Genomic DNA, 24,088 nt, shown 5'->3' on the forward strand with positions numbered 1-24,088 from the left:
CATGGATAGCGATAATGACAGTGCTCACAGCGAAAGTGAGTTTTACTACCCTGAGGAAGAAGAAATAAAATAAAACATTTCAGGAGAAAGCTAAAACCTGTAATTTGCTAACGCCGAGCAAAAACATGCCTGAATCCTGAATGACTCCTATTTGTATAAATAGGAGACTACATAGGTGGCAAAATGTAGTTTTTTTCCTGCCATGGAAGTGCACTTGTATACTGAGGAGGAAGCCATTTGCATTACAGTCATGAATGAGTATTCAAAATAGCATTAATTTTACAGCATGGATAGCAATAACAGCAGTGTTCACAGCGAAAGTGAGTTTCACTACCCGGAGGAAGACAAAATAAAATAAAAAATTTCCGGAGAAAGCTAAAAACCTCTAACTTGCTAACAGTTTGATCTCATTAGTTAATGAGGCCCATTTTGGACCAAGTTATCCTAATACATAATATTATGTTCAGTAAAAGCTTTAAACCAGTACAATCTCTTCTTCAAAGTTTCACCAAATGGCTTTATTTATGCAATATAAAGGTTATAATCAATATAAAGGTCATAACCGATTTTTCTGGCCCCAGAGCCAGTTTTTTGTCAGTGGAAACAGAAAACCCGGTTCCAAACTAAGCACTGGCCCCGAAACAGCCCTGGAACTGCTTTGGTGGAAAAGGGGCATGTGAGGTGACAGTGCTAACCACTACATCACTGTGCTTCCCGCATTTAGATTAGCATTGGGAGTCTACTTGGAGATCTGGAGAGCTGTTTTATTGATTGGAAATCAGAAAGGTTCAGAATAAAGGGGTTAATACGATACTGCAGTGAGAAGCAAAGATGTCTGGGAAATGTAATGGCACAGAAGTACAATTTTGCAGAGTTCAATATATTTTTTCCGTACAGTTGACAGTTATGACAGTTTGAAAAACAAATACATTTGTTTTAACCAGCAAGACTGCTAAATTCCCCAAATAGTGTATTTTGGGCTTTTAATATGAAAAGAAAATCAATTATATTTACATTAAAAATGTTTTTTTTTTTTCCGGGCGGCATGGTGGTGTAGTGGTTAGCACTGTTGCCTCACAGCAAGAAGGTCCTGGGCTCGAACCCAGTGGCCAGCGAGGGCCTTTCTGTGTGGAGTTTGCATGTTCTCCCCGTGTCTGCGTGGGTTTCCTCTGGGTGCTCCGGTTTCCCCCACAGTCCAAAGACATGCAGGTTAGGTTAACTGGTGACTCTAAATTGACCGTAGATGTGAATGGTTGTTTGTTTCTATGTGTCAGCCCTGTGATGACCTGGCGACTTGTCCAGGGTGTATCCCACCTCTCGCCCATAGTCAGCTGGGATAGGCTCCAGCTTACCTGCGACCCTGCACAGGATAAGTGGCTAGAGATAATGGATGGATGTTTTTTTCCCTTTACCCATCCATTTTGTTTACCATTTTGCAGCCTGTTACTTGTAAAATTCTAATTTATACATTAAACAACTACATTTTGTGAGTTCTGATTTGGTCTGCCTTAATGCAATAATAAATCTTACTAGGATTATTAATTCTTTGTAGGGTTGCTCTTATTGGGGACAGATGTCTACAAATCCAGGGTCTTTCTCTCCTGCAGTCAGCAGCAGCCCACCCAAGAGTATTCAGGCTGCACTGCTGGAATCACCCAGTCCACAAATGCCTCTGACACAGGTCTGACTTTCTCTTAACCTAGTACAAAAAAAAAACCAGACCCTGATATGATTGCATGTTTGATTAATTTGTTTGAGATACTCTGTATTTGCTCAGAGGTTACCGCTGCCAGGCAGCTGCATGCATGAGTATGTACATGCTTTATGTCTCTATACCTTGAAGAGGCCATGAACCTCAACACAAGACACCATTTAAGGACAAGGCTCCCTAAAGGCACAGTGCTCATATTTAAGTTCATCAGGTTTAGTTAATTTATATTAATACCGGTATGTGACAGCTCATATATTACACCAAATGCTTTAGTGTAATAATTATCAGATATAAAGGAGTCAAGTGTATCTGCATTTTTTGCTGTCTTTTAGAGTGAAATAAGGACAGCAGGTGATGCCATCTCAGTGATTCAAAGTAACATTTATTTCTGTCTAATTTGAAAGTGGATAGGTTTATTTCTAATTTCAAACTAAAAAATCAAAACAGAAAAGAATAGATGCTGTTTTAAAGACTTATGTTTTTCCACTGATCGTATGAAGTTCTACCTGATCTTGGAGGTACACGCTTGTGCTTGCTGATAATTACAATTAATCCCATTAATGAAATATTATGAATGACACTTTCATTTTGCTGGTCCATGTCCAGTGTCTGAAATACAGCAGCGCAGAGAGCTCTGCTACAAGCTCTAAGAGAGACAGCGTCCTCTACAGGCTGAACAGTGGAGCTGCAGAGTGCGTCAGAAGGCACAGTGTGGATGGATGCTTTGGGGAGCTGGAGTCCGAATCAAGCAAGGACAAGCGATTTCACCCCTATGGGAGGCAGTACAGTGATGGAGAAGTCACTGGATCTTCACTGTACTGCTGCCTCAGGAAGAGTAAACTACCTGAACCTTTCACTCCAGCGAACACTGACACTGCAGATGTACAAGAGCAGAATGGCTGGCCTTCACTCAGCACCACTGTACAGTCCTCTATGTTTATGGTAAGTGGTTAAATAGAGTGAAGTTTTGTTGATCTTTCAAGATGAATGATTTTATATCTTGAGTGTGATCCTTATCCACTTTGGATAGTAAATGAAGGTAGGACTTGTCTGTGGCAAATAGTTCATTTTTAGTGATTTAAAAAGAAAATATGGTAAAATATTTTAGTATTTGTGGAAGGTGGCTTTGAGGTTTGACAAGTCAGCCATATCATGTACAGTTTATCAGTATATATGGTGTTGCATACTAATGTACTATACAATGCATTTTAGTCAAAACTGCATTACATAAACTGGAGAACACTTTATTCTCCTGTGGTGTTATTTTTAACGTCAAAAATCTGTATCCAAAACTCACAGATGAACATGGTTTTATAAGGTTTTATCTGTAAGCCAGTCATCTACTTATACAGTGGCATGCAAAAGTTTGGGCACCCTTACTGAAAATGTCTGTTACTGTGAATAGTTAAGTGAGCAGAAGATGAACTGATCACCAAAAGGCATAAAGGTAAAGACGACACATTTCTTTTCAGCGTTTCCTGCAAGATTTGTGTATTATTTTTGTTTTGTACAATTGGAGAGTGAAAAAAGAAAAGGAACACCATGCGAAAGTTTGGGCACCCTAATACATTTGAGTTCTCAGGTAACTTTTACCAAGGTTCCAGACCTTAATTAGCTTATTGAGCTGTGGCTTGGGGCGGCACGGTGGTGTAGTGGTTAGCGCTGTCACCTCACAGCAAGAAGGTCCGGGTTTGAGCCCCGTGGCCGGCGAGGGCCTTTCTGTGCGGAGTTTGCATGTTACCCCCATGTCCGCGTGGGTTTCCTCCGGGTGCTCCGGTTTCCCCCATAGTCCAAAGACATGCAGGTTAGGTTAACTGGTGACTCTAAATTGACCGTAGGTGTGAATGTGAGTGTGAATGGTTGTCTGTGTCTGTGTCAGCCCTGTGATGACCTGGCAACTTGTCCAGGGTGTACCCCGCCTTTCGCCCATAGTCGGCTGGGATAGGCTCCAGCTTGCCTGCGACCCTGTAGAACAGGATAAAGCGGCTACAGATAATGAGATGAGATGAGATGAGCTGTGGCTTGTTCAAATTCTTCATTAGGAAAGGTCAGATGATGCAGATTTCAAAGCTGGATAAATTCTCTGACTCCTCAACTTGTCCCTAAAATCAACAGCCATGGGCTCCTCTAAGCAACTCCCTCGCATTCTGGATAATAAAATAATTGATGCTCACAAAACAGGAGAAGGCTACAAGAACGTAGCAAAGTGTTTTCAGGTAGCCGTTTCCTCAGATTGTAATGTTATTAAGAAATGGCAGTTAACAAAAACAGTGGAGATCAAGGTGATGTCTGAAAGATGAAGAAAACTTTCTGAAAGAACTGCTCATTGGATTGCTAAAAAGGGAAATAAAAAACCCTGTTTGACTGCAAAAGACCTTCAGAAAGATTTAGCAGACCCTGGAGTGGTGGTGCACTGTTCTACTATGCAGCGACACCTGAACAAATATGACCTTCATGGGAGAGTCATCAGAAGAAAACCGTTCCTGCGTCCTAGCCACAAAATTCAGCGTCTGAAGTTTGCAAATGAACATCTAAATAAGCCTGATGCATTTTGGAAACAAGTCCTGTGGACTGGTGAAATCAAAATAGAACTTTTTGGCCACAATGTGCAAAGGTATGTTTGGAGAAAAAAGGGTGCCAAATTCCAGGAAAAGAACACCTCTCCAACTCTGAAGCATGGGTGTGGATCGATCATGCTTTGGGGTTGTGTTGCAGCCAGTGGCACAGGGCACATTTCATTGGTTGAGGGAAGCATGGATTCAAATAAATACCAGCAAAATCTGGAAGCAAACATCACACCATCTGTAAAAAAGTTGAAGTTAAAAAGAGGATGGGTCCTACAATAAGACAATGATCCAAAACACACCTCAAAATCTACAATGGAATACCTCAAGAGGCACAAGCTGAAGGTTTTGCCCTGGCCCTCACAGTCCCCTGACCTAAACATCATTGAAAATCTGTGGATAGATCTCAAAAGAGCAGTGCATGCAAGCCAGCCCAAGAAACTTGTAGAACTGGAAGCCTTCTGCAAGGACGAATGTGTGAAAATCCCCCAGGTAAGAACTGAAAGATTATTAGCTGGCTACAAAAAGTGTTTACAAGCTGTGATACTTGCCAAAGGGGGTGTTACTAGGTACTAACCATGCAGGGTGCCCAAACTTTTGCTTCGGGCCCTTTTCCTTTTTTGTTATTTTGAAAATGTAAAAGATGAAAATAAAAAATTGTTTTTGCTTCAAATATAAAGGGAATGAGTCATCTTTAACTTTATGCCTTTTGGCGATCATTTCATCTTCAATTTGCTTAACTATTCACAGTAACAGCAATTTTGACCAAGGGTGCCCAAACTATTGCATACCACTGCATGTTGAGAGAAGAGATCAGATTTGAAGCATCAGCTGATTTTCATAAACAAGACCTTTTAGATCTTAGAATACAATCAGGAAAAAATGTATTGAGTTATATAATTTATTAGTGAGCGACTGCTTAACGAGACCGTCAGTGATGGCGTACCTCACTCCAGCTCTGTCTAGTCCAGAAGGAACGAGTTAAAGTGGGCCACCTTGTGCAATAAATGTTGCAAGTTATATACAAGCTATATAGAAGCTATATACACCCTAGGAATACTGACCTACAGTATTTGCCAGAAAGAATCCGAAATGGTGAGGAATTGACCAAGAAGAAGCAATTTTTGTTGAACTGCTCATTAAGGCTTAATTAGTCCATAACTTATAATTGCAATAATTGTAATTAAGTAAATCCAGGTAGAAGTTATATGCATCCTAGGGACCCTATCTTCATGCCAGAAAGAATCAAAATCGGTGAAGAATTGAGGGAGAAGAAGTGATTTGTGTGGAAACTGCTCGTTAGGGCTTAATTACTCCATATTTTCATTATTAATTGCAATTATGCAAATTTGGGTAGATGCTATATGCACCCCAGGCAGACCTACCTTCCTTCAAAAAATAATAAAAATTGGTGAAGAATTGAGAGAGAAGAAGCGATTTTTGCGAAATGTGCATGCCGATGGACGGACGCCGGACGCCGCATGATGGCATAAACTCATCGCCTGTCGGCCAGATGAGCTAATAATCAAAGCAGATTAAAAAATTCAAATATCAAAAATCCACTGTCTAATTATGTATAAATGTAGCACAGTACTGTTATGCTAAGTGAAATGTAAAAACTCTGATGTCCCCAATGTCAGAGTGCATCTTTCAGCTTAACCTTATTAGATTATTAACCTTATATAATACTAATGTCATGAGCTTGTAGCCAACATCTGGAAATGCTAAAATGTTTTTGATCCTTCATGGAAGAAAGACTTTCATTTTATTGTCATCAGAATAGTAAGGTAGGATGTTAATTTGATATTTTGCAATTTAGAAATACAACCCCGATTCCAAAAAAGTTGGGACAAAGTACAAATTGTAAATAAAAATGGACTGCAATAATTTACAAATCTCAAAAACTGATATTGTATTCACAATAGAACATAAACAACATATCAAATGTCGAAAGTGAGACATTTTGAAATTTCATGCCAAATATTGGCTCATTTGAAATTTCATGACAGCAACACATCTCAAAAAAGTTGGGACAGGGGCAATAAGAGGCTAGAAAAGTTAAAGGTACAAAAAAGGAACAGCTGGAGGACCAAATTGCAACTCATTAGGTCAATTGGCAATAGGCCATTAACATGACTGGGTATAAAAAGAGCATCTTGGAGTGGCAGTGGCTCTCAGGAGTAAAGATGGGAAGAGGATCACCAATCCCCCTAATTCTGCGCCGACAAATAGTGGAGCAATATCAGAAAGGAGTTTGACAGTAAGGTGGCACGGTGGTGTAGTGGTTAGCGCTGTCGCCTCACAGCAAGAAGGTCCTGGGTTCGAGCCCCGGGGCCGGCGAGGGCCTTTCTGTGCGGAGTTTGCATGTTCTCCCCGTGTCCGCGTGGGTTTCCTCCGGGTGCTCCGGTTTCCCCCACAGTCCAAAGACATGCAGGTTAGGTTAACTGGTGACTCTAAATTGACCGTAGGTGTGAATGTGAGTGTGAATGGTTGTCTGTGTCTATGTGTCAGCCCTGTGATGACCTGGCGACTTGTCCAGGGTGTACCCCGCCTTTCGCCCGTAGTCAGCTGGGATAGGCTCCAGCTTGCCTGCGACCCTGTAGAAGGATAAAGCGGCTAGAGATAATGAGATGAGATGAGTTTGACAGTAAGGCGGCACGGTGGTGTAGTGGTTAGCGCTGTCGCCTCACAGCAAGAAGGTCTGGGTTCGAGCCCCGTGGCCGGCGAGGGCCTTTCTGTGCGGAGTTTGCATGTTCTCCCCGTGTCTGCGTGGGTTTCCTCCGGGTGCTCCGGTTTCCCCCACAGTCCAAAGACATGCAGGTTAGGTTAACTGGTGACTCTAAATTGACCGTAGGTGTGAATGTGAGTGTGAATGGTTGTCTGTGTCTATGTGTCAGCCCTGTAATGACCTGGCGACTTGTCCAGGGTGTACCCCGCCTTTCGCCCGTAGTCAGCTGGGATAGGCTCCAGCTTGCCTGCGACCCTGTAGATCAGGATAAAGCGGCTAGAGATAATGAGATGAGAGATGAGATGAGTTCAACAGTGTAAAATTGCAAAGAGTTTTAACATATCATCATCTACAGTGCATAATATCATCAAAAGATTCAGAGAATCTGGAAGAATCTCTGTGCGTAAGGGTCAAGGCCGGAAAACCATACTGGGTGCCCGTGATCTTCGGGCCCTTAGACGGCACTGCATCACATACAGGCATGCTTCTGTATTGGAAATCACAAAATGGGATCAGGAATATTTCCAGAGAAATTATCTGTGAACACAATTCACAGTGCCATTCGCCGTTGCCAGCTAAAACTCTATAGTTCAAAGAAGAAGCCGTATCTAAACATGATCCAGAAGCGCAGACGTCTTCTCTGGGCCAAGGCTCATTTAAAATGCACTGTGGCAAAGTGGAAAACTGTTCTGTGGTCAGACGAATCAAAATTTGAAGTTCTTTATGGAAATCAGGGACACCGTGTCATTCGGACTAAAGAGGAGAAGGACGACCCAAGTTGTTATCAGCGCTCAGTTCAGAAGCCTGCATCTCTGATGGTATGGGGTTGCATTAGTGTGTGTGGCATGGGCAGCTTACACATCTGGAAAGACACCATCAATGCTGAAAGGTATATCCAGGTTCTAGAGCAACATATGCTCCCATCCAGACGACGTCTCTTTCAGGGAAGACCTTGCATTTTCCAACATGACAATGCCAAACCACATACTGCATCAATTACAGCATCATGGCTGCGTAGAAGAAGGGTCCGGGTACTGAACTGGCCAGCCTGCAGTCCAGATCTTTCACCCATAGAAAACATTTGGCACATCATAAAATGGAAGATACGACAAAAAAGACCTAAGACAGTTGAACAACTAGAATCCTACATTAGACAAGAATGGGTTAACATTCCTATCCCTAAACTTGAGCAACTTGTCTCCTCAGTCCCCAGACGTTTACAGACTGTTGTAAAGAGAAAAGGGGATGTCTCACAGTGGTAAACATGGCCTTGTCCCAACTTTTTTGAGATGTGTTGTTGTCATGAAATTTAAAATCACCTAATTTTTCTCTTTAAATGATACATTTTCTCAGTTTAAACATTTGATATGTCATCTATGTTCTATTCTGAATAAAATATGGAATTTTGAAACTTCCACATCATTGCATTCCATTTTTATTTACAATTTGTACTTTGTCCCAACTTTTTTGGAATTGGGGTTGTAGCCTACTGTCATTCTGATTTGGGTCACTCACTGAAGCACACCTTGTAATAGCACCCCAAAAAAATTCACCAATGGTGATGATTCTGAATGCAAGCAAGTGTCAGGTGTAAAAAAAAATTATGTAGGTAGAGGATGAGCCTGTCAGATCTTTGAGAAATCTAATCTTGCCAGTGCAGTTACATTGCCAAGGGCTAGACTAGAGGAATGCAAATCACAGGCAGATGTGATTGCAGATAATGCCATTAAAGGGCAATATTAACATGAATGAGCTATTTTTTTTTTATATACGTGCCAAATTATTTTATGGGCTGTTCTCGTGGCAGGGAGCTGAAGAGAACATTGATCAGGTACAGAACCGGCCTGAGGATCCACCTAGTTTCACCTCATCTACCCACAGTGCATACAGCACCCTCAGTTCACTGCACCAACAGGTAAACTGTGTCTCTTCCTATTCATAGGCTTGTATAGGTATGTACGTACATTTATGTGCAGCGACACATGGTGATATTTTGTTCACACACTATGGAGTACAACGAAGATATTTATCCAGTTCCTACCTGGAAAATCAATATCAGTCCCACAGATGAACTCTTAACATGTGCCAACAAGAAATGCCTCGTATGATAGTTTGGAAGTGTTTCATACTTGCAATCAAAACATTGGCAGGATGTTTGCCTGCATATTCTTAATGACAAAAAACAGTACAACAAAACTCAACGTGTACTTCAACAAAACAGACTTCATGTTAAAACTACAGTGATTTTCCTGGTTACACAGTTATACTTTTTGACTACATAGGACACAGTTATAGAAGCGAGTTATTTATAATCACATGATACGTTATCACTCAAATGAGGATGGGGTCCCTTTTGAGTCTGGTTCCTCTCAAGGTTTCTTCCTCATGTTGTCTGAGGGAGCTTTTCCTTGCCACCATCGCCACAGGCTTGCTCAGTGGGGATAAATTAGGGATAAAATTAGCTCATGTTTAAAGTCTATAATTTTCTGTAAAGCTGCTTTGTGACAATGTCTATTGTTAAAAGCGCTATACAAATAAACTTGACTTGACTTGAACGTGTACAGTAGCTTAGGAAAAGAATGTGCGGGTTTGTAGAAAAGCTGGGCATACAGTTTTGTGATTCAGCCATGATTCAAAATTATTTGCAGAAATTACAATCTATTACAAGCTCTGAATGCATCTTTTATTTTACTTATTCAGCACAAAATTTATAAACCTGTCACTGCAGGGCATTTACTGCTTGGCATTCATTTTAATGTGTTTTCTTCAGATTCCAGCTGAATACTCATCCGGAGCACTCGAACTCAGCTCACGCTATTCTTACCCAAGTCTCTCTCCACAAACCAGTCGAGATGGATCAGTCCAGCCGCAATACCCCAAACCCATCTACTCCTATAGGTAAGCACACAAGCCTGCTTCATCCAGTGCTGAAGTAACACACCTGTCCTCAACAAATCATGTCCTGAGGCATGCAGGTGTGTGATGAACTATGTACTCAGTTTATGACATCTAAGACAAATACTTTCATTTAGTGCAGACACTGAAGATACAATATCATCTAATTAACCCAATTTATTTTCTGACACCCCGAGTAATCCCTTCCAGCTGTCCACAACAAATAAACGTAGCTTCATTTTTGTCAAACCAAGAATTTCTGAAATTAATGGCATTTCACAATTTTATAAATTAATTATTTGTACGTATTTACAAATACGTACTGTAGAACCAGAGCAGGTGGGTGGAGCACAGAAGCACGGCAGACCAGAACTGAGTTCTCAGAAACTTTTTTTTTTTTTGCTGTATATGTGGCTTTTCAGCTCATTCACTCTCTCACACGCACACACACATGCATTCTGGTCAGGAGAGAGCTCCCTTTCTCTGCTCTCTCTCTCCTTTTATAGGGCGCGGTCAATGGGGAAGACACACAAACACAGGTTAATTCACGTCAGGTGCAGTGATCCTGCCACTTACCTTCCCTGACTCCGCCCTCCATTCACAGACTGACGCTTGACCACGCCCCCGCTGCCACACATACATACACATATGAATCGAGTTTTTGCATTATAAAGTATTTTAGCTTGTTTACCACTACAACTACACTCACCACCCAGTTTAATAGGAACTTGTTCTTGACTCTAAGATTCCTGTTCTTGGCTGCAGGAGTGGAACCCAATGTGATCTTCTGCTGTTGCATGCTGAGATGCTTTTCTGCTCACTATGGTTGTAAAGAGTTGCTATGAGTTACTATAGCCTTCCTGGCAGCTCGAACCAATCTGGCCATTTTCCTCTGATCTCTCTTATCAACAAGGTGTTTGTTTCCACACACAGAACTGTTGCTCACTCAGTGTTTTTTGTTTTTCGCACCATTCTGTGTAAACTCTAGAGACTGTTGTGAGTGGAAACCCCAGGAGATCAGCAGTTTCTGAAATACTCAAACCACTCCATCTGGCTCAAACCAACACCCATGCCAACAGTGAAAGTCACAGAGATCACAGTTTTTCCCATTCTGATGTTTGAAGTGAACATTAACTGAACCTCTTGATTTGTATCTGCATGATTTTATGCATTGTGCTGCTGTCGAGGGATTGGCTGATTAGAGAACTGCATAAAGCAACAGGTATATGGGTGTTCCTAATAAAGTGGCCGATGAGTGCCACTCTATATAGTATCCTGAGTCAAAGAGGCATAAATTACAGTATTGGGAATCAAACATTTCAACACAGAGGAAAGCTTGTCAATATTTTCATTGCAATTCCATTTTAAGGAGGGCTCTAAAAATTACAAACCGCTTCTTTAAATTAGCCAGCTAATAAATTACAGGGGTGGCACGGTGGTGTAGTGGTTAGCACTGTCGCCTCACAGCAAGAAGGTCCGGGTTCGAGCCCCGTGGCCGGCGAGGGCCTTTCTGTGCAGAGTTTGCATGTTGTCCGCGTGGGTTTCCTCCGGGTGCTCCGGTTTCCCCCACAGTCCAAAGACATGCAGGTTAGGTTAACTGGTGACTCTAAATTGACCGTAGGTGTGAATGTGAGTGTGAATGGTTGTCTGTGTCTATGTGTCAGCCCTGTGATGACCTGGCGACTTGTCCAGGGTGTACCCCGCCTTTTGCCCGTAGTCAGCCAGGATAGGCTCCAGCTTGCCTGCGACCCTGTAGAACAGGATAAAGTGGCTAGAGATAATGAGATGAGATGAGATAACTTACAGATTTAGCAATCCTATTATTACAAATGTAGCCATCACATTACTAAAAATATAGCCATCATTTTGTGTTTCATGCAAAATCATAGTCTCATCTCATCTCATTATCTCTAGCCGCTTTATCCTGTTCTACAGGGTCGCAGGCAAGCTGGAGCCTATCCCAGCTGACTACGGGCGAAAGGCGGGGTACACCCTGGACAAGTCGCCAGGTCATCACAGGGCTGACACATAGACAACCATTCACACTCACATTCACACCTACGGTCAATTTAGAGTCACCAGTTAACCTAACCTGCATGTCTTTGGACTGTGGGGGAAACCGGAGCACCCGGAAGAAACCCATGTGGATACGGGGAGAACATGAAAACTCCGCACAGAAAGGCCCTCCCCAGCTGAATATTACATATGAATATCAAATACATTCTTAAATAAATTATAAATAATTGTTTTTATAGCATGTTCAGAAAAGGCTGTATGTCAACAAATTACGTAAATTAAATTCAGCAAAATTCTTCTTTTTTTTTTTTAAATTAACAAGGTAATGCTTTGCACTGCTGACACGGTGGTGTAGTGGTTAGCACTGTTGCCTCACAGCAAGAAGGTTCTGGGTTTGAGCCCAGTGGCTGATGAGGGCCTTTTTGTGTGGAGTTTGCATGTTCTCCCCGTGTCCGCGTGGGTTTCCTCTGGGTGCTCCGGTTTCCCCCACAGTCCAAAGATATGCAAGTTAGGCTAATTGGTGGCTCTAAATTGAGAGTGAGTGTGAATGGCTATTTGTCTCTGTGTCAGCCCTGCAATGACCTGGTGACTTGTCCAGGGTGTACCCCGCCTCTCGCCCATAGTTAGCTGGGATAGGCTCCAGCTTGCCCGCGACCCTGCACAGGATAAGCAGCTACAGATAATGGATGGATGAATGCTTTACACCGAGGGTCATTTCACTTCCATTATTTACAGAATTAGTTAGCATTAACAAACCAGAACCTTCATATTAATGCACCCTAATTAATGGTTAACTGAGTACAAAGCAAGGATACACGTGTACTAATTAACACTTGTTTGAATGTTAATTAACACCTGCACTGTGAATGTTTATTCAATCCATGATTTAAAATGAGTTACTAAATTTTATTAAATGTTGATTGCTTACTGAACTTTGGAGTCATGCTGTAAATATGGAGACTTTATTTAGCCTCAGTTCTGAATTTTGCCAGCTAACATGTTAATTAAGGTGTTGATTTATTGCAAACTTTATTTGTTGAATATTTAGCTTAAAGTCTTATTATTGATTAATACATGTGTTATTTACTTTGTTAATGTTTCTTATGGTGTTATTAATCCTGATACATGATTTGTTCATGTTAAATAATGTACTAATGTCAGTTAAGGGAAGTGTAATGTAAACTGTTTCTATTAACTCTATTATAAACTCTTAATGAATGTGAATGCATGGAGTTCAGGACTTGTGGTTTATATAACAGTCCGAGTACCGCATGCTGAGCATGTTCAGACTGGAAGTAATGGAGTTATGAGACTGAGCTAAACTCCTGATGTATGTTTTTGTGGCTCATAAAACCCTGATTCCCCTTGCGATCTAAACACAGAAAGAACTTTAATTGATTAATTAGTAATTGAAATGTTTTTCTTTTCCTCATACTTTTTTCCCCCAGCATTCTTATTTTCATGGCTCTGAGAAATAGCAGGACTGGCAGCCTGCCTGTGAGTGAGATCTACAGTTTCATGACAGAACACTTCCCCTACTTCAAGGTACGCTCACAGGCTTTATTTCTTAACTCCTGCGATGCTGCTCTGTTCAATGATCATGTGACAGAAGGATCTCCTACTTGTATATTTTTGAGGGTTTTTGGAGGGAACTGACACACATTTGTATTAATCTTCATGGAAAAAAGGATATTTCTTTCTGAAAATGATACAGTAGGTACTACTACGTGGCACACCTTTCCACTGCTCCTGGGGACACGATCCTGGCAAAGTCCCAGTCATGATCAATGATAGAGAATTCTGAACACAAATGGAGCTCTGTGCGGGAGCTGCCTCGGGGTATGCCCGTCATGGCATGATTTCTATGCCTTCACCTGCTGACTTGGTTTGGCCTCAGACCAGCTTAACACCAGCTGTGTTGGTTGCCATGCAGGTAAACACAAGTTCAGATCCTAAGACGTGCCCCTGACTTTACAGTACTCTACTGTAAAGAGGAACTGAAGCTAATATACATTGCACATGTTATCTCAAGGTTGAGGTAGAATGATGAAACACCATTTGAGACAATGTGTGGCTTTGTGGAAGTGACAGAATATGTTTTTATTCGACTTTGGCATGTGAATGACATAATTATGTCTGTGAAGATTCTCAGTCATCCAGGTCATAGTAAACTGTGGGTGGTAAAAGAGAGCAACTGGACTTGCTTGAAGATTCTGGAAGACGTTTCGCCTCTCATCCGGAAGGCTTCTTCAGTTCTCTGAACTTGAAACGTCTTCAAGAATCTTCAAGCAAGTCCAGTTGCTCTCTTTTACCACCCACAGTTTACATGACATAATTATATTAAACTTCTCCGTGAAGGCATATTTTTCTACAACCCCGATTCCAAAAAAGTTGGGACAAAGTACAAATTGTAAATAAAAACGGAATGCAATAATTTACAAATCTCAAAAACTGATATTGTATTCACAATAGAACATAGACAACATATCAAATGTCGAAAGTGAGACATTTTGAAATTTCATGCCAAGTATTGGCTCATTTGAAATTTCATGACAGCAACACATCTCAAAAATGTTGGGACAGGGGCAATAAGAGGCTGGAAAAGTTCAAGGTACAAAAAAAGGAACAGCTGGAGGACCAAATTGCAACTCATTAGGTCAACTGGCAATAGGTCATTAACATGACTGGGTATAAAAAGAGCATCTTGGAGTGGCAGTGGCTCTCAGAAGTAAAGATGGGAAGAGGATCACCAATCCCCCTAATTCTGCACCAACAAATAGTGGAGCAATATCAGAAAGGAGCTCGACAGTGTAAAATTGCAAAGAGTTTGAACATATCATCATCTACAGTGCATAATATCATCAAAAGATTCAGAGAATCTGGAAGAATCTCTGTGCGTAAGGGTCAAGGCCGGAAAACCATAGTGGGTGCCTGTGATCTTCGGGCCCTTAGACGGCACTGCATCACATACAGGCATGCTTCTGTATTGGAAATCACAAAATGGGCTCAGGAATATTTCCAGAGAACATTATCTGTGAACACAATTCACCGTGCCATCCGCTGTTGCCAGCTAAAACTCTATAGTTCAAAGAAGAAGCCGTATCTAAACATGATCCAGAAGCGCAGACATCTTCCCTGGGCCAAGGCTCATTTAAAATGGACTGTGGCAAAGTGGAAAACTGTTCTGTGGTCAGACGAATCAAAATTTGAAATTCTTTATGGAAATCAGGGACGCCGTGTCATTCGGACTAAAGAGAAGGACGACCCAAGTTGTTATCAGCGCTCAGTTCAGAAGCCTGCATCTCTGATGGTATGGGGTTGCATTAGTGCATGTGGCATGGGCAGGTTACACATCTGGAAAGACACCATCAATGCTGAAAGATATATCCAGGTTCTAGAGCGACATATGCTCCCATCCAGAAGACGTCTCTTTCAGGGAAGACCTTGCATTTTCCAACATGACAATGCCAAACCACATACTGCATCAATTACAGCATCATGGCTGCGTAGAAGAAGGGTCGGGGTACTGAACTGGCCAGCCTGCAGTCCAGATCTTTCACCCATAGAAAACATTTGGCGCATCATAAAACGGAAGATACGACAAAAAAGACCTAAGACAGTTGAGCAACTAGAATCCTACATTAGACAAGAATGGGTTAACATTCCTATCCCTAAACTTGAGCAACTTGTCTCCTCAGTCCCCAGACGCTTACAGACTGTTGTAAAGAGAAAAGGGGATGTCTCACAGTGGTAAACATGGCCTTGTCCCAACTTTTTTGAGATGTGTTGTTGTCATGAAATTTAAAATCACCTAATTTTTCTCTTTAAATGATACATTTTGTCAGTTTAAACATTTGATATGTCATCTATGTTCTATTCTGAATAAAATATGGAATTTTGAAACTTCCACATCATTGCATTACGTTTTTATTTACAATTTGTACTTTGTCCAAACTTTTTTGGAATCGGGGTTGTATGATGTCAATATTTGAACTTCATTAAGTATTTGTAGTACAGTATTATTTTAGATACATTCATGTTCTGTGCATCTTTACTTACAAGCTGAATAGTTGACATGGGTAATGATGATACATTCAGTATTTTGTCTGAAGAGCTGCCAAGCATCAATCATGAATCCTCTCCAGGCACATGTTAAATTGATGCAAAGATTAAATTCCTTATGTATTATCTCAGGATTGCTTCTGGTTGTTAAATTAAATTTGCCCTGAACCCATTGCAGTTTTACTCACTAGAAAAGTGAAAATTGTTTGTGGAAACCTGATGAAAATAGCAATTACTTCTAAACCAATATGTCAGATCTTGAGTAACCTTGACTTTTCATATCTGTTCCAGGTCTGCCATTTACTCAGATTTAGACACATTTCCCAATTTTGCAACCAGATACCACTTTTCAAAGACTTGAGCCAGTTAAAGACTTTGTACCATAACATGAGAGCATGTCCTGTATGTAGAAAGGCAATATTCTTCTTAATCTCAGATTTCATTTTTGCTTGATCAGACAGCACCTGATGGCTGGAAGAACTCCATCCGTCACAACCTCTCCTTGAACAAGTGCTTTGAGAAAGTTGAGAACAAGAAGGGGAACTCATCACGAAAGGGCTGCCTGTGGGCTCTCAACCCAGCCAAAGTGGAGAAGATGCAAGAAGAGCTGCAGAAGTGGAGGAGGAAGGATCCCGTGACAGTGCGAAGGAGCATGGCCAGACCAGGTGAGCACAGCTTAGCTGATGAAAGTTACACAATGAGGCTTATAGCAGGGTTCTTTTTTTTTAACTTTTCATTTGAAAGAGAGTACGTAGAAAACTTTGACTTGTAGAAAAACATAGCTATTTTCAGGCTCCTACTTTCACCAGCCACTTTATAAAGAACACCTTCACAGTGGACATAAGCTGACCATAATTGGACAGTTGAAGACTGGGAAAGACCAGACGATGTCCAGTTCTGGTGAATATGAACTCAACGTTGCCTCAGATTCCTGTTTTTAGCTGATAGGAGTAGAACCCAGGGTTCCTGCTGTCGCTCATTGTGCTCGTCGTTAACGAACATACCGGTAATCCATCAGTGATGAAAAGAAAATTACTAGCAGTCGTCACAGTGATGAATGTATTTGTCATCTTTATCGTAAGTCATATTTTATAGAAATCCCTCCATAAGTCCCTATGTTTGCCGAAATCCAACCCCAGTGAAGAGACTTCCCCAGAGTGGAGGCAATGAGCACATGCTTGTGACCAATTATACAACCCCGATTCCAAAAAAGTTGGGACAAAGTACAAATTGTAAATAAAAATGGAATGCAATGATGTGGAAGTTTCAAAATTCCATTTTTTATTCAGAATAGAACATAGATGACATATCAAATGTTTAAACTGACAAAATGTATCATTTAAAGAGAAAAATTAGGTGATTTTTAAATTTCATGACAACACCACATCTCAAAAAAGTTGGGACAAGGCCATGTTTACCACTGTGAGACATCCCCTTTTCTCTTTACAACAGTCTGTAAGCGTCTGGGGACTGAGGAGACAAGTTGCTCAAGTTTAGGGATAGGAATGTTAACCCATTCTTGTCTAATGTAGGATTCTAGTTGCTCAACTGTCTTAGGTCTTTTTTGTCATATCTTCCGTTTTATGATGCGCCAAATGTTTTCTATGGGTGAAAGACCTGGACTGCAGGCTGGCCAGTTCAGTACCCGGACCCTTCTTCTACGCAGCCATGATGCTGTAATTGATGCAGTATGTGGTTTGGCATTGTCATGTTGGAAAATGCAAGGTCTTCCCTGAAAGAGACGTCGTCTGGATGGGAGCATATGTTGCTCTAGAACCGGGATATACCTTTCAGCATTGATGGTGTCTTTCCAGATGTGTAAGCTGCCCATGCCACATGCACTAATGCAACCCCATACCATCAGAGATGCAGGCTTCTGAACTGAGCGCTGATAACAACTTGGGTCGTCCTTCTCCTCTTTAGTCCGAATGACACGGCGTCCCTGATTTCCATAAAGAACTTCAAATTTTGATTCGTCTGACCACAGAACAGTTTTCCACTTTGCCACAGTCCATTTTAAATGAGCCTTGGCCCAGAGAAGACGTCTGTGCTTCTGGATCATGTTTAGATACGGCTTCTTCTTTGAACTATAGAGTTTTAGCTGGCAACGGCGGATGGCACGGTGAATTGTGTTCACAGATAATGTTCTCTGGAAATATTCCTGAGCCCATTTTGTGATTTCCAATACAGACGCATGCCTGTATGTTATGCAGTGCCGTCTAAGGGCCCAAAGATCACGGGTACCCAGTATGGTTTTCCGGCCTTGACCCTTACGCACAGAGATTCTTCCAGATTCTCTGAATCTTTTGATGATATTATGCACTGTAGATGATGATATGTTCAAACTCTTTGCAATTTTACACTGTCGAACTCCTTTCTGATATTGCTCCACTATTTGTCGGCGCAGAATTAGGGGGATTGGTGATCTTCTTCCCATCTTTACTTCTGAGAGCCGCTGCCACTCCAAGATGCTCTTTTTATACCCAGTCATGTTAATGACCTATTGCCAGTTGACCTAATGAGTTGCAATTTGGTCCTCCAGCTGTTCCTTTTTTGTACCTTGAACTTTTCCAGCCTCTTATTGCCCCTGTCCCAACTTTTTTGAGATGTGTTGCTGTCATGAAATTTCAAATGAGCCAATACTTGGCATGAAATTTCAAAATGTCTCACTTTTCACATTTGATATGTTGTCTATGTTCTATTGTGAATACAATATCAGTTTTTGAGATTTTTAAATTATTGCATTCCGTTTTTATTTACAATTTGTACTTTGTCCCAACTTTTTTGGAATCGGGGTTGTACATAATGACCAAATGGGTGCCAAGCTTTTGACCAATCACAGTGTGTCTTAATCGGCCTGGTGTGGTGATGTAATTATCTCTGCGTGAACCAAACAATGGTGCAGTCTAAGCTGACACAGTTTTTTGGGTGGACTTATTCAAGCACTGAAGATGATTTAAGGGCTGAAACAGTCACGAGGAGAGGGACACAGAGCCCCTACCGTCCCCGAGCACATCAGACAGTGTCGGTAATACAGGGGTTAGTAAATAATACCAAAGTGAAAGTGCTGTCAGCTGGCAAGCGACTGAAGTGCTCTATGTTTCGGGCGACATGGTGTGTTGAGTCCCCATGGTTAACGAGATGGCATCGTTAGGTCCCATCACTCGGGGCAATAGCCCCCGGGTATTTTCGCCCTCAAAAAAAGTAAGAGATTAATAGAAAACAACTGACTTGGATGTCATCTGGGATTTTGAATGTTGTCATATAATAAGTTAGCTTAAAATTGGTGTATCTGTGGTCCCAAAGGACAGATATATGAGTGAGAAATGATATATTAAACTGATACATTTTATTCATGAAATTTAATAGTCAACTGACACATGCCTCACTTTCCTGAGACATTATGGGCGTTGATAATAACTTACTAATAAGGAGACAGAAACTGAAGTGAACTACATAAATTTACGAAGAGCATTGCAAAAATCAGTAATAAAGATGTCATAATCTTTGAATGTGTGTGATATTTCTTGTAAAATTAGATTTCACCTCTCCATCCTACCTGTGCCAATCTCCCTTAAAAAATACAAGCCCCAGGAAAACTTGACTTAGCTCCTGGTCTTTTCAATAGCTAGAAATGCCGCTGGGCTAACGCATGATATAAACCGCGGTGTCATTCTGTGTTTGGTTTGTAAATTGATGGCAAACTCGGATTCCTTCACTGTTGGTTGTTCCCAGATCCTTCTTGATTCTGTTCAATTGTAAATCAAGTTTTGTGTTGAAGTAAAAGGTAACGGGAGTCCTAATATCTCTTTCGAATAATTCCCTGCTAAAATAACCCTCAGTAAGCTCAAACAAAAGAGGTTTATTTTAGCTTGATGGTGCAGAGGGTGCTCAAAATCAAGTCTCTCTTATTAGAGGCTGGAATGGAGCCTAAATTTTATATGTAATGGAGAGGCCTAGCTGTATCTGTACAAATATTTGAACTGTGCCAGTTTGATTGGTATAAACCTATATTTGATAAGCCGGCAACTAAGAAAAATACAGACTAAGAAAAAGTGAAGAATACTTATTTGACTTTCTTTTTCAAGGAAAAAATTGGGGAATATTTTTCAGAACCCAGGGGGAACTCTGGGAACCTGATGTGGTGTTCTGCTGTCGTAGCTCATCCACCTCAAAGTTCATTGTGTTGTGTATTTTGAGATGCTTTTTTGTTCACCGTGGTTGTAGAGAGTGTTTATATGAGTTACTGTAACATTCTGTCAACTTGCACAAGCCTGGACATTCTCCTCTGACCTCTTTCATCAACAAAATGTTTCCCCCTGCATAATTGCTCCTCACTGTTTTTTTTCTTTTCATACCGTTCTTTGCAAGCTCCAGAAGCGGTTGTGTGGGAAAATCCCAGATCAGCAGTTTCTGAAATACTCAAACTAGCAAACAAGCCATGGTCAAAGTCACTGAGATCCCATTTTTCTCCATTCTGATGTTTGATGTAAGCTCTTAACTGAAGCTCTCGACATGTAATTGCATGTTTTTATGTATTATACTATTACCTCATAATTGGTTGATTGAATGATTCCATGAATGAGCAAGATTACAGATGTTCCTATGGCCAGTGTATGCCCTATGGGTTATATAAAATTTTTTGTCTTATAAGCCATGGAAGTTGTCAACCATGCTACTGCCATTCATACAGTTTTTTAATATTGAATCCAGTGTATTTATGTACATGCAATTTTTTTATAGTCTTGCAAATTAAATGCCACCGATCACGTTATGAATATTTAAATTCCTTAATTATTTCACACAAATGACATTAATTTGATTGTAATTAGTGAAGAATAAAGTTAAATATATTTTGTGCATATTCCAAACAATTTTGTGTCTTATTCTTGCAGAGTTATTAGATCAACTTCTAGGAGATAGACCAGAGAAGCCCAGGTCCCTGTCTGCCCAACTCAACAATCACACTCACACTCAGTTCCCCAGAGTCAGTCTGCCTCCCTCATACACTCCAACTACTCACCAAAGAAGACCATACTACAGTCATTACAACTTACCATCACAAACTGTCTCCCAGCAGCTCCCATACCTGCCCTCGAATCACCCAGCCTTCTCATTCTACCCCTCCATCCCTCAGCAGCCCAGCACACAGTTGTCACCTAGGACTGGCAGCCTGGACTCACCCTTGCCTGCACACACACCGCCAAGCTACAGCGCTGCTCTACAGGCCAGCCACAGTGCTTTGGGAAGCATGCAGGAGCTCCTCATGGAGGGGGAGATGAGTAACGACATAGACACGCTCAATCCAAGCCTAACAGACCTGCAACTCCACGGTAGGAAATCAGATGGACAAACAGACAAGACTTATACAAGCCATTTTTGGCGCTGGTGAAAAAAATATTTTCATTTGGATAGTTTTATAAGGATATGATAGTATATTATTATATGAAAATCATTGATAATGGTATTACTAATGATATTACAAAACGTTATGAAGGCAGCACAGTGGTGCAGTTCCAGAGTCTGGAGTGTAATCCTGACCTCCAGACTCGAACTGCAGAGCTTTACATTTTCCCTGTGTCCATAGGGGTTATTCTCATTTTCTCCCTTCCACCTGGATCTACCTTGAAAATGATTACTGAAGATGAATAAATGAAAACAAAAATATTTCCAAATGCAGTGAACCGCTAAAATGTGGTACAATATTTGGTAAAAATTTATTTGGATAGTCCACTTTATAAACAGTCATAAACCAGCCCATGTCAAGAACGTCAAAATACGTATTGGTCTACATGAACTGAACTTGAACTTTCATCTATTCATCCATTTTCTATACTGCTTATCCTACAAAGGGTGAGCTGGTGCCAATCCCAGCTGACTTCAGGTGAGTGGTGGGGTACACCCTGGACAGATTACCAGTCTACAGAGAGACACTCCTATCCAGAGCAACATACAACATGCCCAGAGCAGCCTGGGGAGCAGTTAGGGGTTAGGTGCCTCAAGGGCACTTCAGCCATTCCTGCAGGGAATTGAACCAGCAACCTTTTGGCCATGGCTTCCCCAAACAACCATTCACAACAAAATGTTAACCTTTGGGCAATTTAGAGCAGCCAGTTGACCTGATCTGACCTAGTCAAATGTGCACTGTGGGAAGAAACTGGAGCACCCAGAGGAAACCCACACAGTCACCTGACAGGATGTTGACTATTTGAGTGTTTACACTGGATGATGCCTAAGCCCGAAAACGGGTAAGACACAGTATAGTATTTCTCCTTCTCTCTTCTCCTTTCCTTGCGCTTCTCGTACTCTGCGATTCTCTTCAAGTTGTAGGAATTGTACACTAAACTTATTAGCTTTTTCCATTTTTGTCTGTTTTCCACCCAAGTTTGCCATATGTCTAAGAAGTAGCCACACTTTAAAGCATTCTTACAATCGTCTTTAAAGCGAAGTTTAGGACAGCCTATCGGTCGAGAACCACGAGCCAGTTCACCATATAAGAATTCCATATAAGAGTGTGTTTACAGTGGACGATACAATTAAAGCATTAATGTGTTATCTATCCATCAAGACTTGCAAGTACAAATCCCAGTGATGACATTATGCACTGACAACATACAGTTTAAGCTGAAGTTTATTTGATTCATCACATACAGTAGATCACAGTTTGTGTGCAGCAGTGGAGGAATACAGGACGAGGCCCCAACTGATTTTCAACCCCTTTGATTTAGCATAGACTTTTTACACCGGTTGCCCTTCATGATGCAACCCTCCCCAATTTTTCAGGGCTTGGGACTGGTACCAAGTATGCACTGGCTTGTGCAACCCCAGTGGCTGGGTATTTACCTAATCTGCATGTCTTTTGACCTATTGAAATCAAGTTTTACACACTTAAATCTAGACCTTTTAAAGCTTCTGGTCGTACAGATAAAGATTCAATGTAGAACCTTACAAATGAGTGTTTTCCTATTGGAAAGGCTTCAAAAGAATATGAACCATTAACTATCTGAAGAATAGTACTAGATAGCTCTCAGGCAATAGGGGAAAAAATACTCAGAAGATGGGGAATTATACATTTGGAGAAAAAAAAAATCCAAGTGAAAAATTACAGCACAGTTGTATTTCTGTATTCTTCTGAAGGTCAAACTTAAAAAGACCTCATCTTAGCTCTATGAGGTTTATTAATATACGATCTGACTTCACTCTCTGCAGGTTGTCTCTGGGAAGAGCTCAGGAATGACAGTTTGGCTTCTGACCCACTGCCACTCATGGACGTGTCCACTACATCTGACCAGCTCAGCCCTGATCATGTCGGGGATTGTGGGAAGGGCTGTGACACAGCTAGTTCAGAAGCGGCACAGCAGGAGTGTGTTTCTGATCTCTATTTCACAGGACTGTGTTCAAGTGACTTCACCAACGCGGACAGCATGTCAGGTCTCCATTCCACCACGACAAACACTCCAATTGCCCTGCTTTGAAGCACTGTTTTTGTTCCAAAAGCTTGTTCTACACTAAACCTTGTAATCAGTATGAGTGAAATTGTATGCTGAAACTGTTGAACTTAAAATACTGGACTTTAGTTTCATGATTTTATTTTTGTTTAACATAACCATTTGGAATACCAGTTCAATACAGCAATGCATTATCTAGGTGCTGAATAAAATAAAGTTTTTTCAGGGGGGTCACTGAAAGTGCTGTTAAATAAATTAAAGATTAGCTGTAGTTGACAAGTGAAAGATAGTTATGTTCTTGCAAAAGCTTTAGCACTGGTTATCAAAATGCATTTCTGCAAAACATTTTGCACCATGTTAGTTGGCTGCGATGGCCTTCATTGCTCATCTGAAACCCTATATTTCTGCCTAACTTTTAAACAAAACTACATATAGTGCTGGCAGCATGGTGGTTAGCACTACTGCCTCACAGCAAGAAAGGTCTGGGTTCGAGCCTTTGTGTGGAGTTTGCATGTTCACCCCGTGTCTATGTGGGTTTCCTCTGGGTGCTCTGGTTCCCCCTACACACAGTCCAAAAGACATGCAGGTTAGGTTAATTGGTGGCTTTAAATTGACCAAATGGTTGGTTTTCTCTATGCATCAGCCCTGTGATGACCTGGTGGCT

At 41.2% G+C, this 24,088-nt stretch overlaps 1 protein-coding gene across 2 annotated transcripts in view; it reads left to right on the top strand.

Annotated features, from left to right (window-relative positions):
* foxn1 (forkhead box N1) overlaps window positions 1-23,552 on the top strand; it is a 34,205-nt gene extending 10,653 nt beyond the window's left edge. For both annotated transcript variants that reach the window (XM_060944235.1, XM_060944234.1), the window contains exons 2-9: window positions 1,553-1,681; window positions 2,318-2,653; window positions 8,811-8,918; window positions 9,774-9,901; window positions 13,363-13,459; window positions 16,434-16,641; window positions 20,872-21,309; window positions 23,186-23,552. In XM_060944235.1, the coding sequence (XP_060800218.1) occupies window positions 1,574-1,681; window positions 2,318-2,653; window positions 8,811-8,918; window positions 9,774-9,901; window positions 13,363-13,459; window positions 16,434-16,641; window positions 20,872-21,309; window positions 23,186-23,451 (1,689 nt within the window). In that variant the 5' untranslated portion in view covers window positions 1,553-1,573 and the 3' untranslated portion in view covers window positions 23,452-23,552. The remainder of the gene's footprint in view (window positions 1-1,552; window positions 1,682-2,317; window positions 2,654-8,810; window positions 8,919-9,773; window positions 9,902-13,362; window positions 13,460-16,433; window positions 16,642-20,871; window positions 21,310-23,185) is intronic.
* Window positions 23,553-24,088: the final 536 nt, after the last annotated feature.

The sequence above is a fragment of the Neoarius graeffei genome, chromosome 17 (genome assembly GCF_027579695.1).
Source record: "Neoarius graeffei isolate fNeoGra1 chromosome 17, fNeoGra1.pri, whole genome shotgun sequence".
Classification (NCBI taxonomy): Eukaryota; Metazoa; Chordata; class Actinopteri; order Siluriformes; family Ariidae; genus Neoarius; species Neoarius graeffei.